Source organism: Neoarius graeffei, chromosome 21, assembly GCF_027579695.1.
Source record: "Neoarius graeffei isolate fNeoGra1 chromosome 21, fNeoGra1.pri, whole genome shotgun sequence".
Taxonomy (NCBI): Eukaryota; Metazoa; Chordata; class Actinopteri; order Siluriformes; family Ariidae; genus Neoarius; species Neoarius graeffei.
In genome coordinates, this window is record NC_083589.1 from 25,543,819 (window position 1) to 25,560,332 (window position 16,514).

Consider the following 16,514-nt stretch of genomic DNA (forward strand, 5'->3'; position numbering starts at 1 on the left):
CACAGATGGGATAAGGTTCTTATGCTGGAATGCAGTGTTTTCCTTTCTCCAAACATAATGCTTCTCATTTAAACCAAAAAGTTCTATTTTGGTCTCATCCATCCACAAAACATTTTTCCAATAGCCTTCTGGCTTGTCCATGTGATCTTTAGTAAACTGCAGACGAGCAGCAATGTTCTTTTTGGAGAGCAGTGGCTTTCTCCTTGCAATCCTGCCATGCACACCATTGTTGTTCAGTGTTCTCCTGATGGTGGACTCATGAACATTAACATTAGCCAATGTGAGAGAGGCCTTCAGTTGTTTAGAAGTTACCTTGGAGCCCTTTGTGACCTTGCTGACTATTACACGCCTTGCTCTTGGAATGATCTTTGTTGGTCGACCACTTCTGGGGAGGGAAACAATGGTCTTGAATTTCCTCCATTTGTACACAATCTGTCTGACTGTGGATTGGTGGAGTCCAAACTCTTTAGGGATGGTTTTGTAACCTTTTCCAGCCTGATGAGCATCAACAACACTTTTTCTGAGGTCCTCAGAAATCTCCTTTGTTCGTGCCATGATACATTTCCACAAACGTGTTGTGAAGATCAGACTTTGATAGATCCCTGTTCTTTAAATAAAACAGGGTGCCCACTCACACCTGATTGTCATCCCATTGACTGAAAACATCTGACACTAATTTCACCTTCAAATTAACTGCTAATCCTAGAGGTTCACATACTTTTTCCACTCACAGGTATGTAATATTGGATCATTTTCCTCAATAAATAAATGACCAAGTATAATATTTTTTTTCTCATTTATTTAACTGGGTTCTCTTTATCTACTTTTAGGACTTGTGTGAAAATCTGATGATGTTTTAGATCATGTTTATGCAGAAATATAGAAAATTCTAAAGGTTTAACAAACTTTCAAGCACCACTGTAAGAGTACAGGAGGAATCCATTTCTGTCCCCCAAGGTCCGATCTACCAGTATATTAATGTACCCCCGAGGGCTCATTATTGGACCTCAAGGTAACTATGTGTACAACCCCGATTCCAAAAAAGTTGGGACAAAGTACAAATTGTAAATAAAAACGGAATGCAATAATTTACAAATCTCAAAAACTGATATTGTATTCACAATAGAACATAGACAACATATCAAATGTCGAAAGTGAGATATTTTGAAATTTCATGCCAAATATTGGCTCATTTGAAATTTCATGACAGCAACACATCTCAAAAAAGTTGGGACGGGGAAATAAGAGGCTGGAAAAGTTAAAGGTACAAAAAAGGAACAGCTGGAGGACCAAATTGCAACTCATTAGGTCAATCGGCAATAGGTCATTAACATGACTGGGTATAAAAAGAACATCTCGGAGTGGCAGCGGCTCTCAGAAGTAAAGATGGGAAGAGGATCACCAATCCCCCTAATTCTGCGCCGACAAATAGTGGAGCAATATCAGAAAAGAGTTCGACAGTGTAAAATTGCAAAGAGTTTGAACATTATCATCATCTACAGTGCATAATATCATCAAAAGATTCAGAGAATCTGGAAGAATCTCTGTGCGTAAGGGTCAAGGCCCGAAAACCACACTGGGTGCCCGTGATCTTCAGGCCCTTAGACGGCACTGCATCACATACAGGCATGCTTCTGTATTGGAAATCACAAAATGGGCTCAGGAATATTTCCAGAGAACATTATCTGTGAACACAATTCACCGTGCCATCTGCCGTTCCCAGCTAAAACTCTATAGTTCAAAGAAGAAGACGTATCTAAACATGATCCAGAAGCGCACACGTCTTCTCTGGGCCAAGGCTCATTTAAAATGGACTGTGGCAAAGTGGAAAACTGTTCTGTGGTCAGACGAATCAAAATTTGAAGTTCTTTATGGAAATCAGGGACGCCATGTCATTCGGACTAAAGAGGAGAAGGACGACCCAAGTTGTTATCAGCGCTCAGTTCAGAAGCCTGCATCTCTGATGGTATGGGGTTGCATTACTAGTGCATCTCAAAAAATTAGAATACCATGAAAAAGTTCCTTTTTTTCATAATTTAATTCAAAAAGGTAAACTTTCATATATTCTATATTCATTACATGGAAAGTGAAATATTTAAAGCCTTTTTTTGTTTTAATTTTGATGATTATGGCTTATAGCTCATGAACATCAGAAATACAATATCTCAAATTATTAGAATATTCCCTAAGATCAATCAAAAAAAGGATTTACAATACAGAAATGTCCAATTTCTGAAAAGTATATTCATTTATACACTCAATACTTGGTTGGGGCTCCTTTACCATGAATTACTGTATCAATGCGGTGTGGCATGGAGGTGATCAGTCTGCGGCACTGCTGAGGTGTTATTGAAGCCCAGGTTGCTTTGATAGTGGCCTTCAGCGTATCTGTATTTTTGGGTCGGGTGTTTCTCATCTTCCTCTTGACAATACCCCATAGATTCTCTATGGGGTTCAGGTCAGGCAAGTTGGCTGGCCAATCAAACACAGTATGGTCAGCAAACCATTTGGTAGTAGTTTTGGCACTGTGGGTAGGTGCTAAGTCCTGCTGGAAAAGGAAATCAGCATCTCCAAAAAGCTTGTCAGCAGATGGAAGCATGAAGTGCTCTAAAAATGTCCTGGTAGATGGCTGTGTTGACTTTGGACTTGATAAAATACAGTGGACCAACACCAGCAGATGACATGGCACCCCAAATCATCACAGACTGTGGAAACTTCACACTGGGCTTCAAACACCTTGGATTCTGTGCCTCTCCACTCTTCCTCCAGACTCTAGAACCGTGATTTCCAAATTAAATGCAAAATGTACTTTCATCTGAAAAGAGGACTTTGGACCACTAAGCAACAGTCCATTTCTTTCTTTCCTTAGCCCAGATAAGACACTTCTGACATTGTTTCTGGCTCAGGACTAGCTTGATATTAGGAATGTGAAAGTTGTATCCCCTTTCTTGAAGATGTCTGTTCGTGATGGGTCTTGATACACTGACACCAGCCTCAGTCCACTCCTTATGAAGCTCTCCCAAGTTCTTGAATCAACTTTTCTTGACAATCCTCTCAAGACTGCGGCCATCCCTGTTGCTTGTGTACCTTTTCCAGCCACCCTTTTCAGCAATGACCTTTTGTGGCTTACCCTCTTTGTGGAGGGCATCAGTGATCATCTTCTGGGCAACAATCAAGTCAGCAGTCTTCCCCATGATTGTGGTTGTGTGTACTGAACTAGACCGAGAGATACAATGTGTTCATACTGTTTTACTCAAACTCGAAATGAAATATTCTAATATTTTGAGATTTTTTTTATGTTTTTGTACTGTATGCCATACTGATTAAAATTAAAATAGAAAAATGCTTGAAACATTTTAGTTTATGTGTAATGAGTCTATAATATACAACCCCTGGCAAAAAGTATGGAATCAGCAGTCTTGAATGAGCACTCATTCACACGTTTTATTCTGTAGAACAAACTCAGATCACAAACATGATACAATAATAAAGTCATTCCAAAGTGCACCTTCTTGGCCTTCAGAAACACTAAAAGAAATGAAGAAAAAGCATTGTGGAAGTCAGTAAATGTTACTTTTATAGACCAAGCACAGGGAAAAAAATATGGAATCACTCAATTCTGAGGAAAAAAATATGGAATCATGAAAAACAGACAAACAAAAGAACATTCAAAACACATCACTAGTACTTAGTTGCACCACCTCTGGCTTTTATAACGGCTTGCAGTCTCTTAGGCATGGACTTGATGAGTGACAAACAGTATTCTTCATCAATCTGGTGCCAACTCTCTTTGATTGCAGTTGCCAGATCAGCTTTGCAGGCCGGAGCCTTGTCGTGGACCATTTTTTTCAATTTCCACCACAAGTTTTCTATTGGGTTGAGATCTGGACTATTTGCAGGCCATGACATTGACTGGATGTGTCTTTCACCAAGGAATGCTTTCACAGTTTTTGCTCTATGGCACGATGCATTGTCATCTTGGAAAATTATTTCATCATCCCCAAACATCTTTTCAATTGAAGGGATAAGAAAACTGTCCAAAATGTCAATGTAAACCTGTGCATTTATTGAAGAAGTAACCACAGCCATCTCCCCAGTGCCTTTGCCTGACATGCAGCCCCATATCATCAAGGATTGTGGAAATTTGGATGTTTTCTTCAGGCAGTCCTCTTCATAAATCTCACTGGAATGGCACCAAACAAAAGTTCCAGCATCATCACCTTGTCCAATGCAAATTCGTGATTCATCACTGAAGATAACTTTCATCCAGTCATCCACAATCCATGATTGCTTCTCCTTAGCCCATTGTAGTCTTGTTCTTTTCTGTTTAGGTATCAATGATGGTTTTCTTTTAGCTTTCCTATATGAAAATCCCATTTCCTTTAGGCGATTTCTCACGGGGCGGCACAGTGGTGTAGTGGTTAGCGCTGTCGCCTCACAGCAAGAAGGTCCTGGGTTTGAGCCCCGGGGCCGGCGAGGGCCTTTCTGTGTGGAGTTTGCATGTTCTCCCCGTGTCCGCGTGGGTTTCCTCCGGGTGCTCCGGTTTCCCCCACAGTCCAAAGACATGCAGGTTAGGTTAACTGGTGACTCTAAATTGACCGTAGGTGTGAGTGTGAATGGTTGTCTGTGTCTATGTGTCAGCCCTGTGATGACCTGGCGACTTGTCCAGGGTGTACCCCGCCTTTCGCCCGTAGTCAGCTGGGATAGGCTCCAGCTTGCCTGCGACCCTGTAGAAGGATAAAGCGGCTAGAGATAATGAGATGAGATGAGATTTCTCACGGTTCGGTCACATACTTGTACATCGACTCCAGCTTCCTCCCATTTATGCTTCATTTGTTTTGTTGCACTTTTTCGGTTTTGAAGACATATGGCCTTAAGTTTTTTGTCTTGACGCTTTGATGTCTTCCTTGGTCTACGAGTACGCTTGGCTTTAAAAACCTTCCCATGCTGTTTGTACTTAGTCCATATCTTAGATACAGCTGACTGTGAACAGCCCACATCTTTGGCAACCATGCGTGAAGAGTTACCTTCTTTAATAAGTTTGACAATCCTCTCTTTTGTTTCAAGAGACATCTCTCTTGTTGGAGCCATGATTCTTGGCAATCCACTTGGTCCAGCAGCCCTCCAAGGTGTGATAACTGCGCTGTTTCTAACTGCAGACTAACGAGCAGATCTAATCTGAAGCAGGTGTCAATTTAGGGAAAGGAAATTGACTGGGTGAGTCCTTATTGTCTACCTGAAAATTGAGTGATTCCATATTTTTTTCCTCAGAATTGAGTGATTCCATATTTTTTTCCCTGTGCTTGGTCTATAAAAGTAACATTTGCTGACTATCACAATGTATTTTCTTCGTTTATTTTAGTGTTTCTGAAGGCCAAGAAGTTGCACTTTGGAATGACTTTATTATTGTATCATGTTTGTGATCTCAGTTTGTTCTACAGAATAAAACGTCTGAATGAGTGCTCATCCAAGACTGGTGATTCCATACTTTTTGCCAGGGGTTGTATAACATTTTCATTTTCTTAAATAATTGATGGAAAATATTGAACTTTTTCACAATATTCTAATTTTTTGAGATGCACTCGTAGTGCGTGTGGCATGGGCAGCTTACACATCTGGAAAGACACCATCAATGCTGAAAGGTATATCCAGGTTCTAGAGCAACATATGCTCCCATCCAGACGACGTCTCTTTCAGGGAAGACCTTGCATTTTCCAACATGACAATGCCAAACCACATACTGCATCAATTACAGCATCATGGCTGCGTAGAAGAAGGGTCCGGGTACTGAACTGGCCAGCCTGCAGTCCAGATCTTTCACCCATAGAAAACATTTGGCGCATCATAAAACGGAAGATACGACAAAAAAGACCTAAGACAGTTGAGCAACTAGAATCCTACATTAGACAAGAATGGGTTAACATTCCTATCCCTAAACTTGAGCAACTTGTCTCCTCAGTCCCCAGACGTTTACAGACTGTTGTAAAGAGAAAAGGGGATGTCTCACAGTGGGAAACATGGCCTTGTCCCAACTTTTTTGAGATGTGTTGTTGTCATGAAATTTAAAATCACCTAATTTTTCTCTTTAAATGATGCATTTTCTCAGTTTAAACATTTGATATGTCATCTATGTTCTATTCTGAATAAAATATGGAATTTTGAAACTTCCACATCATTGCATTCTGTTTTTATTTACAATTTGTACTTTGTCCCAACTTTTTTGGAATCGGGGTTGTACCTTTTTAGGGCCAAAAAGGTTCACACGTTCCCAAGTAGTGTATAAAGGTTACAAACAAGTATCTTAGAAGGTATTGTCCCAGTGACAAGCCATTGTACCCCTAAAGGTACAATAATGCACTTTATTTTCTGAGAGTGCACAGTATGGTAAATTAGCAAATGAGAAATTGTATTCATTTTTTACAGTTCTATAGAAAATCATACAGAAAAATCACAAGGCAATGCAAACACAAAAACAAGATATCAAAAAAGGAATAGAATCACATCTCAGAAAGGTATAATTTTTTAGTTGTTAAAAGGTGCAAGTTAAATGACCATTATTATTATTACAGCAGCTAAATATGTGGTTTTACCTTTCGTCATTGTATTGGCACTACCTTGCAGTATATATTTGTTTTTATATAAAAGTAACCACATAACTGTTTGCATATAAAATGTGAATTTACTGATTAAAGGGTTTTATAGGGGTTATATCATTGTAATCTTTCAAACGTATAAAATACTTTTTTCAGGATATTAAATGTCCTCTTGATGTTGAGGGACAGAAGGGTTTGTGTAGTTGTACTATGTGGATGTTGTGGAATTAGTTTCGTGGCTGGAACGTCACATCCTGTAATAAATACTGAAAGGCAGTCTGATGGTGTGATATGACAGTTTTCCCCATAATATTGCAAATGTTTATTTCCAGTAAGTAGAAGATGAAGAAAACATACAACACCGCAGTTGTTGAGCAATTAAAAGAACATAAAGTCTGTAGCTTCACTGCTGACTAAACTAATACACTTTGGTTTATTTGTACTGAAATTTGACAGGAGGATCTTTCCAGCATGAAGAAAAGACAGGCTTTCTTTCTTTCTTTCTTTCTTTCTGCATTCCTCCCTTGTTTCTTTGTTTCATTCCTTCCTTTCTTTCTACATTCCTCCCTTTTCTTTGTTTCCTTCCCTCCCTCCTTCCTCCCTTCTTTCTTTTTCTTTCTTTCATTCTTTCCCTCCTACCTTCTTTCTTTCCTTTCCCTTCCTTCCCACTTCTTTCTTTTGACATTCCTGCCTTCTTTTTCTTTCCTTTCCTCTTCTTTCCCATGCTTTCTTTCTTTCCCTTCCTACTTTCTTCCTTCCCGCTTCTTTCTTTCTTTCTTTCTTTCTTTCACAGAGACTGAGTTCAGCAAAACCCTTGTTTCTCTGGCCTGGTTCAAACCTGTAGTTAAAACTGCTGAATGTGTTAATGTTTCTTTTTGATATAATATACACAGGGCGAGAGTGCATACCATCCGTTCCACGCCGAGAGCACGGCCAATTTTTGCCCTTGCTTGGCTCCAGGCTACGGCTGGCTGTGTTGAGCCACTCAGAAGCCTAAAAGGCTATTTATTTATGTCTCTCCAGCAAAAGCTGCCAGGAAAAATCAGGTTTCACTGCAGCAAAAAGCTTTAGTAAAATAAAGGTATACAAATCATTGGAGAATTTCAATTGCTTGAACCATCAACTGCCCATGAGCAGTGTCCTATATGTGAAGATGCCATCCAATTACAACTCAGTCTTTTCAAACACAAGTCGTAAAGGCCAATTAACAAAAAAGAGCCTGCTGAATGGATGAAAAAGGTTGGAAAATGACCACATACCGGTATACAAATAAAGAACACAGAACCAAACAAATGTCCTGAGTGGACATCAGAGACAAGAACAGAAAGTTCAGGAATGTTCAGAAGAGTTAACTGAAATACATGGGTGGCATGGTGGTGTAGTGGTTAGCACTGTCACCTTACAGCAAGAAGGTTCTAGGTTTGAGCCCAGCAGCTGGCAGGGGCCTTTCTGTGTGGAGTTTGCATGTTCACCTTGTGTCATCGTGGGTTTCCCCCACAGTTCAAGTCCATGCAGTTAGGTTAACGTGGGGCGACTTTGGGCTGAAATGCCCTTGAGCAAGGTACTTAACCTCTGACTCAACCCCGGGTGCTGTAGTGTAGTGTGGCTGCCCACTGCTCTGGGTGTGCGTGTTCACTGCTTCAGATGGGTTAAATGCAGAGGATGAATCTCACTGTGTTTGAAGTGTGCATGTGACAAATAAAGGTTTCTTCTTCTTCTTAAAAGTGGCTGCCAACTTGTTTGGTTCTACAGAGAGCTTGATAAGAGGCTATTCATGTTTTCATACATTGCATTTATAAGACATATGGAACAGCAATTATGGTAGATTACATACGATGAATAGCACAGTCTGAAATCAATGTTTGTAGCCACTGCAACAAATTATCACTTCAATCAAATATTACAGTTGAACTATTCATTGAGTAATAAATACGGCACCCAAACACATTTTAACACAAGCAATTAAATTAAATCACTGCACCACACATCCTTTTTTCTGCACGCGCTGAGCTTCTAAGACGTTCTTCGTTACTTGATGTGATGCTTGTTGAGGGCTTGGGCTTTTTGGATGAGTTTGTGTGCTGAAGAGAGCAGAGGGCTGCATTTCATAAAAGGAAACTGAAGAATTTGACAAGGAGCCATCAGAGTGAGACTGCTTATCAGCTGAAGAGGAACTGGTTTTGTACATCACTGAGATTTTTTTTTCTATTGCCGAATGACTGCTGGCAGAAGAGGCTTCGGAGTTGGGATTTCTCACCCCGGCTGTAGAACTTGGTGTAGTCATAAGCGGATTTGAAAAGTTGGTCACCACTCCTTTGTGAGCTATAGGTTTTTGTGAGCCATGAGATGTTTGTGTCGTGATTAAGTCTGGGTCTGGTCTAAGCTTTGAGTTTGTACTTCTATCTATTAAGCTCGGCTTACCTGAGATCGGCAGCTGATTACCTGAATGGGAGGAAACTGGAATTTTCACAGATGTAAGCTGAGCTGAGGTTTTTGGCAACCCAGTGTAGCTCAGCGAAGTTAAACCCTGAGCTGGCTTTGAAGTAAGGACTTCCTCTCCTATTGAACCAGAAGTGATGTATGCCTTATGAGGTGAACTTGTACTAATTACGCTTGCTGTTTGGCTTACATTAAATGTGTCATCAAAGGCATCAACATTTTGACAAAATTTTTCAGAAGACCAAGACTCATCAAAGGAGACTAAGGATCTTGACAAGGAACCATCAGAGGGACACTGCTTATGAGCTGAAGAGCAAGCCGTTTTGGATGGCATTGAGGTTTTGCTGTCCATCTCCGAGGCATCAGATGAAGCATCAAAAATCTTGGCCTTGTCTGAAGAACATGAACATTCTGGTACAGAATTTTGTGACTCTTGCTCTGATCTCTGAGACCTTTCAGTAGCTAGGTTACAGCTTCCAGCTGTCAAAGTCTCTTGTTGATTTTTGACGATCCCAGACTGAATACTGTTATCTGTTCGGCTAGTTTGAGCAGCGATTAGCAGACTATCTGAACTGGAGAAAACTGGAGTTGCAGCAGATGTACTCAAGCCCTGAGCTGACTCTTTTAGCAACCTGCTGAGAGAAGTTAAACTCGGAGTTGGCTTTGAATGAATAGATAGCTCACTTTTTGGAGGTGCAATGATGACATTTAGGCTTTTTGTATCATCTGTCTGAGAGTCTGAAGAGACATCTATAGCTGGTGAATCCAAGGCAGCAAAACGAGGGTTTCCTATTGTAGGGAAACTCATAGTGGTTAATGTCGCTCCTGTATTAGTGGAATCAGAGACCGAGGTGATATTGTTTGCCTTGTGAGGTGAACTTGTGCTAATCCTGCTTGCTGTTTGGCTCACATCAAAAGCATCACCAAAAATAGCAGAATATTCGCTGGCATTTCTTGTGCGATGAGACTGAATAATGTTATCTTTAGGGAACCTGGTCTTCTCATATGTAATCAGAAATTCTGGGTAGACCTGAGACCGTTCAAACACCACATAAATGGTTGGCTCGCGTACATCATTTACACAACTGTCATAAAGATTTCCTGCTGTATCTCTGGCTGGACGCCTGCAGTAATGAGATTCTCCTTTAGTGTACTGGCCAACCAACACTCTGCATGCGAACATGGATCTTTCACCATCGTGATCTGTGTATTCATGGTAATACTTTGCATCCCTGGCAAAGTAACATCCTGTAAGATCAAATAAACAAAATCATCATGTTATTAAAACAAACAGACATTTTATAGCCATTTTGCACTTTGGCAGCGTGGTGGAGTATAGTACGGTCTGATCCAGTTCCAGGATTATTTGTACCCTGATTGAATATCAGTGTCCGTCAATAATCTCCGAAAACTTGTTCACAAATGACTGACTTTCCTGTCTTCCTGTTTTACTGGAGTATACCAAACAGTGTCTTTGTGCGATGCTTTACTGTCACTCAGAAACGACATCATAAAAATACATGTACATCATGATGCCAAAATGTACAACTGAGTATTATATTTAGCAATTTAACAAAACTTCCATAATTTTTTATGCCCGGATTCACACCACTATGGTCTTTAGACATATAGTGTGATATGCTGTTATGATTTTTCGTCTGAAAATATAACACCTATCCCCTAAATGAACATTCACATCAAAGGCGAAAGTTCATTTGTGAAAAAAAGTGACATTTAGTTTGATTTTTTTTTTTTAAAGATATTTTTGGGGGCTTTTTTCACCTTTATTGGATAGGACAGTGTAGAGACAGGAAATGAGCGGGAGAGAGAGACGGGGAGGGATCGGGAAATGACCTCGGGTCCCCGGATTTATGGTATGGCACCTTATCCACCTGAGCCATGACGCCCCCTAGTTTGATTTTTCTACTATTTTGTCCGAAAAAAGGAACACATTCAACCGATCAGGGTGCAGGTTGTGGAAACATCATCACACTGCTGCAGGCTTGGTGGAGTCTCTCATTCAGTCTGTGTCTCAAAACCCAGTACTGTTTAACAAGGGCAACAAAAATTATAAAAATAATGACTTTAAAGGCAATATTTGGAAAAAAAAAATAGGAGAGGAGCTCGGAATTGAAAATGGTGTGTGTACAGTTCATGGTCTTTGTGATGTAGTGAAGCTTGCTATCAGTCTCAGCGACTCCTGAACCAAGCAGTGAAACTCCCTACGTTCTTAGCACCTTCTCAGCCTTGTTTTTGTGGAAGTCACATAATCGCATCATGTTTAATGTCAATATTAATGTTGCGTCATTCGTCAATGGTATTTTGCACTTTAGCATTGTTTATTTATACCGTGTTGTACAGTGTCTTGTAAAAGTATTTATACATCCCCCTTGGTGTTTGTCCTGTATTGTTGCATTACAAGCTGGAATTAAAATGGATGTTTGGCGGGTTAGCACCATTTACACAACATGCCTACCACTTTAAAGGTGCAAATTGTTTTTTTCTTGTGACACAAGCAATAATTAAGATGAAAAAACAGAAATCTGGAGTGTGCATAGGTAGTCACCCCCAAGTCAATACTTTGTCGAGCCACCTTTTGCTACAATTGCAGCTACAAGTCTCTTGGGGTATGTCTCTATTAGCTTAGCACATGTAGCCACTGGGATTTTTGCCCATTCCTCAAAGCAAAACTGCTCCAACTCCTTCAAGTTAGATGGACTCTGTTGGTGTACAGCAAACTTAAAAAGTTATGCCACAGATTCTCAATTGGATTCCAGAATTGCCCTGTATTTCATGCCATCCATTTTTCCTTCAGTCCTAACCAATGTTCCTGTCCCTGCAGATGAAAAACATCCCCACAGCATGATACTGCCACCACTATGCTTCACTATAGGAATGGTGTTCACAAGGTGTTGGGTTTCCCATGATAGCCAAAAAGTTAAATTTTAGTTTCATCTGACCAGAGAATCTTCTTCGATGTGTTTGGGGAGTCTGCCACATGCTGTTAGGCAAACTCCAAACATGTTTTCTTCTTCTTATTTTTTTTTTCTGGCCACTCTTCCATAAAGCCCCGCTCTGTGCAGTGTATGGCTTAAAGTGGTCCTATGAATAGATACTCCCATCTCTGCTGTGGATCTTTGCAGCTCCCTCAGCATTATCGTTGGTGTCTTTGTTGCATCTCTGATTAATGCCCTCCTTGCCCGGTCTGTGAGTTTTGGTGGGCGGCCTTCTCTTGTCAGGTTTGTAGTGGTGCCATATTCTTTCCATTCTGCTATAATGGATTTAATGGTGCTCCGTGGGATATTCAAAGTTTGGGATATTTTTTATGACCCAACCCTGATCTATACTTCTCCACAACTTTGTCTCTGACCTGTTTGGAGGCTCCTTGCTTTTCATGTTGCTTGCTTAGTAGTGTTGCAGAGTCAGGGTCCTTCCAGAACAGGTTGATTTATACAGACATCATGTGACACTTTAATTGCACACAGGTGGATCTTAATCAACGAATTATGTGACTTATGAAGTGGACCAGCTCTTATTTAGGGGTTTCACACTAAAGGGGGGGTGAATACTTATGCACACTCCAGATTTCTGTTTTTTTCATCTTAATTATTGTTTGTGTCGTAATAAACAATTTTCACCTTTAAAGTGGTCGACATGTTGTGTAAATCAAATGGTGCTAACCCCCCAAAAATCCATTTTAATTCTAGTTTATAATGCGACAAAACAGGACAAACACCAAAGGGGATGAATACTTTTGCAAGACACTATATGTGTAAAGACTTTTAGTCTGATTTAATTTTAACCCAGTATCTGGAGGCAGATAAAGTAACCAGGCAAAAAGCACTGCTTTTTAAATGGTAAGCACTCCATCTCACTCCACACGTATAACAGGGTCTCTTGGTGGGCTTTTTTCTTCTTCCAGATTCTTCCCAAATGTCTCTTTATATTATGAAACCACGTGCCGGGGAAAATAAGAAGACCAGTGGTGTGTATTGGGGCCCAAAAATGTTTAATTTGACAGTAGCAGAAGTGAGCAGTTTGAAATGAAGCTCACAGGACTAAGAGGAAAACAGCACCTTTCCAATAACCTCAATAATAACCAATAATGTCACTTCCAAATAACAGTTGATTCACAGATGTGTTATCATACCATGCTGTACCACACAGTCTGGTGAAAAAGCCAAAGAATGAGCTTTCTTACCTTGCCCGTACACTGTTGCATTGGCTCCAGATAGACTCATGTCAAAGTTCTGGCGACAGATAGTATCAATATTCTTGGCATTGGTGCCGTGAAATAACAATCGCTCTGCCTCGCCGTATTTCTTGTGGCTGTTTGCTTTTTTCATTCGCTCTCTTTTCCTGGGAATAAAAGACAGCAAGAACAGTAAAGCTGCACAATGAAGTCAGGAAAAAATAAAAACAGAACCAAGGGTTGCTGCGATATCTGTCTGGTGTGTTTGGCCTTTAAAAAGCAGAATACACTACATCCATCCATCCATCCATCCATCCATCCATCCATCCATCCATCCATCCATTTTCTTCCGCTTATCTGAAGTCGGGTTGCGGTGGCAGCAGGCTAATCAGGGTATTCCAGGTATCCCTCTCCCCAGCAATGCTTTCCAGTTCCTCCTGGGGGATCCCAAGGTGTTCCCAGGCCAGATGAGATATATAATCTCTCCAGTGTGTTCTGGGTCTACCCCGAGGTCTCCTCCCAGTTGGACGTGCCCAGAAAACCTCCAAAGGAAGGCGCCCAGGAGGCATCCTGATCAGATGCCCGAACCACCTCAGCTGACTCCTTTCGACATGAAGGAGCAGCAGCTCGACTCCGAAATCCCTCAGGATGTCTGAGCTCTTCACCCCAAGGGTGAGCCTAGCCACCCTACGGAAAAAGCTCTTTTCAACCACTTGTATCCGTGATCTCATCCTTTTGGTCACTACCCAAAGCTCATGACCGTAGGTGAGGGTTGGAACATGAATACAGAACACACTATATCATACTTTTAAAAGATTTTTTTGGGGGGCTTTTTTCACCTCCATTGGATAGGACAGTGTAGGGACAGGAAACGAGCTGGAGAGAGAGACGGGGAGGGATCGGGAAATCACCTCGGGCCAGAATCGAACCCGGGTCCCCGGATTCATGGCACGGCGCCCCAGTTGACTGAGCCACGGCGCCCCCTATATCATACTTTTTAAAGAATATACACACACACACAGTACTGTAAGTGCAAAAGTCTTAGACACGTAAAGAAATGCTGTAGACCAAAAATTGCTTAAAAAGTAATGAAATGAAAGGGTTCAACACTAAAAAAAAATCCTATAAATAAGTAACCCATAATAAATGAAACAAAGTCAGTATTTGGTGTGAGACGACCCTTTGCTTTAAAAAAAAAAATAGTAGTCTCAGGTCCAATGAGTGCAGTTTTATGCGGAAATGAGCTGTAGGTTTTACTGAGCATCTTCCAGAACCAGCCACAGTTCTTCTGGACACTTTGACTGTCGCATTCGCTTCTTCATTTTGCACCAAAACCCAGCAGCCTTCATTATGTTTTCTTTTTTCATCTGGAAAGTGCTCTCTTATGGAATACGCTGCTCAGATACAACCTTTTTTTTGTATCATTTAATTTTGTGTTGGAAAACGAACGTTTGGACTCGAAAATGTTTTTGTACTGACTCAATAACGTAGAAGTCATAAAATAGAAATCTATAACAAAGTTTGGATGAAAAAAATAGGGTGCCTAAGACTTTTCCACAGTACTATGTATATATACACTGTATTACTGCTTGAGCGGTATCTATTTTATCTTACCTTCATACTATCCTGACATTTCACGAGAGTATACAGTGTATAATGATTTAAAAAGAAAAAAAAAAAGTGTGTGTGTCTTTGGCTCCATTGTCTATTCAATGGAATCAGCACTGGCCAGTATGCTAGTATGCTAGCATCTTCGCTCATGAAAACAGTGAGCTTAGGTGAAAGTGTGTTTTAACCTCTTTTGCATGGATTACATCAGAACAAAAAAGTAAGGAAAGCAAGAGTGAGGAAGAGAGCATGGGCTGTAAATGGGCTAAAATGTGAAAAAAATTTTTATATACGAGTCCATCCTGTGCCAGGACCTGATCTTCCCAGGCAGTCTCCCATCCCAGTACTAACCAGGCACTTCGTGCATTGGGCGGCACCAATCTCTGTTTCAGTAGCCCTCAGCCTCTCACCTATAGACCCCTTGCGCATGACGTCATTCATCACGTGATAATTACACCTGGGGGTCAAACAGACACCGTCTTTTGTGTAAGCAAGGCTTAATCTGTCTTCAGTATGGTTCATTTTTGCGCTGTTTTTGGTTGTTCAAATCGAAAAAGAGATAAAAGGTATTACCGTCTTCCCACTATCAAGAAAAATGTTAAAGAGAAGCAAATGCTTCAAGAACAACGAAAAAATGAGTGGTTAAAGAGAATACGACGAAGGAGCTAAGCCTGAAAACTCCAGAGAAATTAATGATTGTATTTAAATTTTTTTTAAAAGAAAGTCAGAAGTGAGTATGGAAGAGTTTACTTAAGAATCTCATTTTATTTTTTCTACTCGCATTCGAGTTAGCATCATGAAAGTGTTTGATTTTCTTACAGGTGAAGTAGCTTCATTATTCGACACATGGAAAACCCAGATTGGTTTCAAACAACGCGAACATAACTCAGTAAAAAAACAAAAAAACAAAAAACACACAACAAGAAGCGACATGCACGATATATCCTGAAAGAACAGAAAAGATTAAGAGCAGAGAGAGCTGGAGCTTTGCTTCTGCTATCAGAGGAACCCAGTCGTGCAAAATATCACCATGGAGTCAGAGTGTAGTAATGAACCTACAGTTTGAGAGAGTTCTACACAAACACACTGAACTTTATAACAGCTGCATGCATGTGAAATGAAAATAAATTGACTAAGGCAGGAAAAACCATTTTGGGTAAAACTGTTATTGTCCATTCCATGCTTATCAACCTGTGTGACTCAGCTGTGCCTTTTGAACAGAGAATAAATGAAGAGGGAACTGAACATTAACCATTTATTGAAACTCTTATTACAAGGATGATTATAGTTACTATATGACTATAGCTACAACTGGAATGTGCTGATTCTGTTAGCGTTTGTAATTATTGTACCATCTATTATTAGATAAAGTTCAAATAAAATAAAATCTTACAACATTGTTTGACCCCTCCTAGAACTGCCAACTTATTGTGGTGGAGGGGTTTGTGTGCTTGAATGATCCTAGGAGCTATGTTGTCGGGGCATTACACCCCTGTTAGGGTCTCCCAAGGCAAACAGGTCCTAGGTGACAGGCCAGACCAAGAGCAGTTTACCAAACCCCTTATGGAAATTAACAAAACAAGGACCGTGATGCTGCCCAGTATGACGCAGCCGGGGCCCCACCCTGGAGCCAGGCCCGGGGTTGGGGCTTGTATGCGAGCGCCTGGTGGCCGGGCCTTTGC

The 16,514-nt window shown here is 40.6% G+C and overlaps 1 protein-coding gene across 1 annotated transcript in view; it reads right to left on the minus strand.

Moving 5' to 3' along the window:
* Positions 1-5,932: 5,932 nt before the first annotated feature.
* LOC132869607 (protein mono-ADP-ribosyltransferase PARP12-like) overlaps positions 5,933-16,514 on the minus strand; it is a 46,366-nt gene continuing 35,784 nt past the window's right edge. The window contains exons 11-12 of the mRNA XM_060902883.1: positions 13,234-13,391; positions 5,933-10,280 (exon numbers count right to left, since the gene is read on the minus strand). Of these exons, the coding sequence (XP_060758866.1) occupies positions 8,566-10,280; positions 13,234-13,391 (1,873 nt within the window). The 3' untranslated portion in view covers positions 5,933-8,565. The remainder of the gene's footprint in view (positions 10,281-13,233; positions 13,392-16,514) is intronic.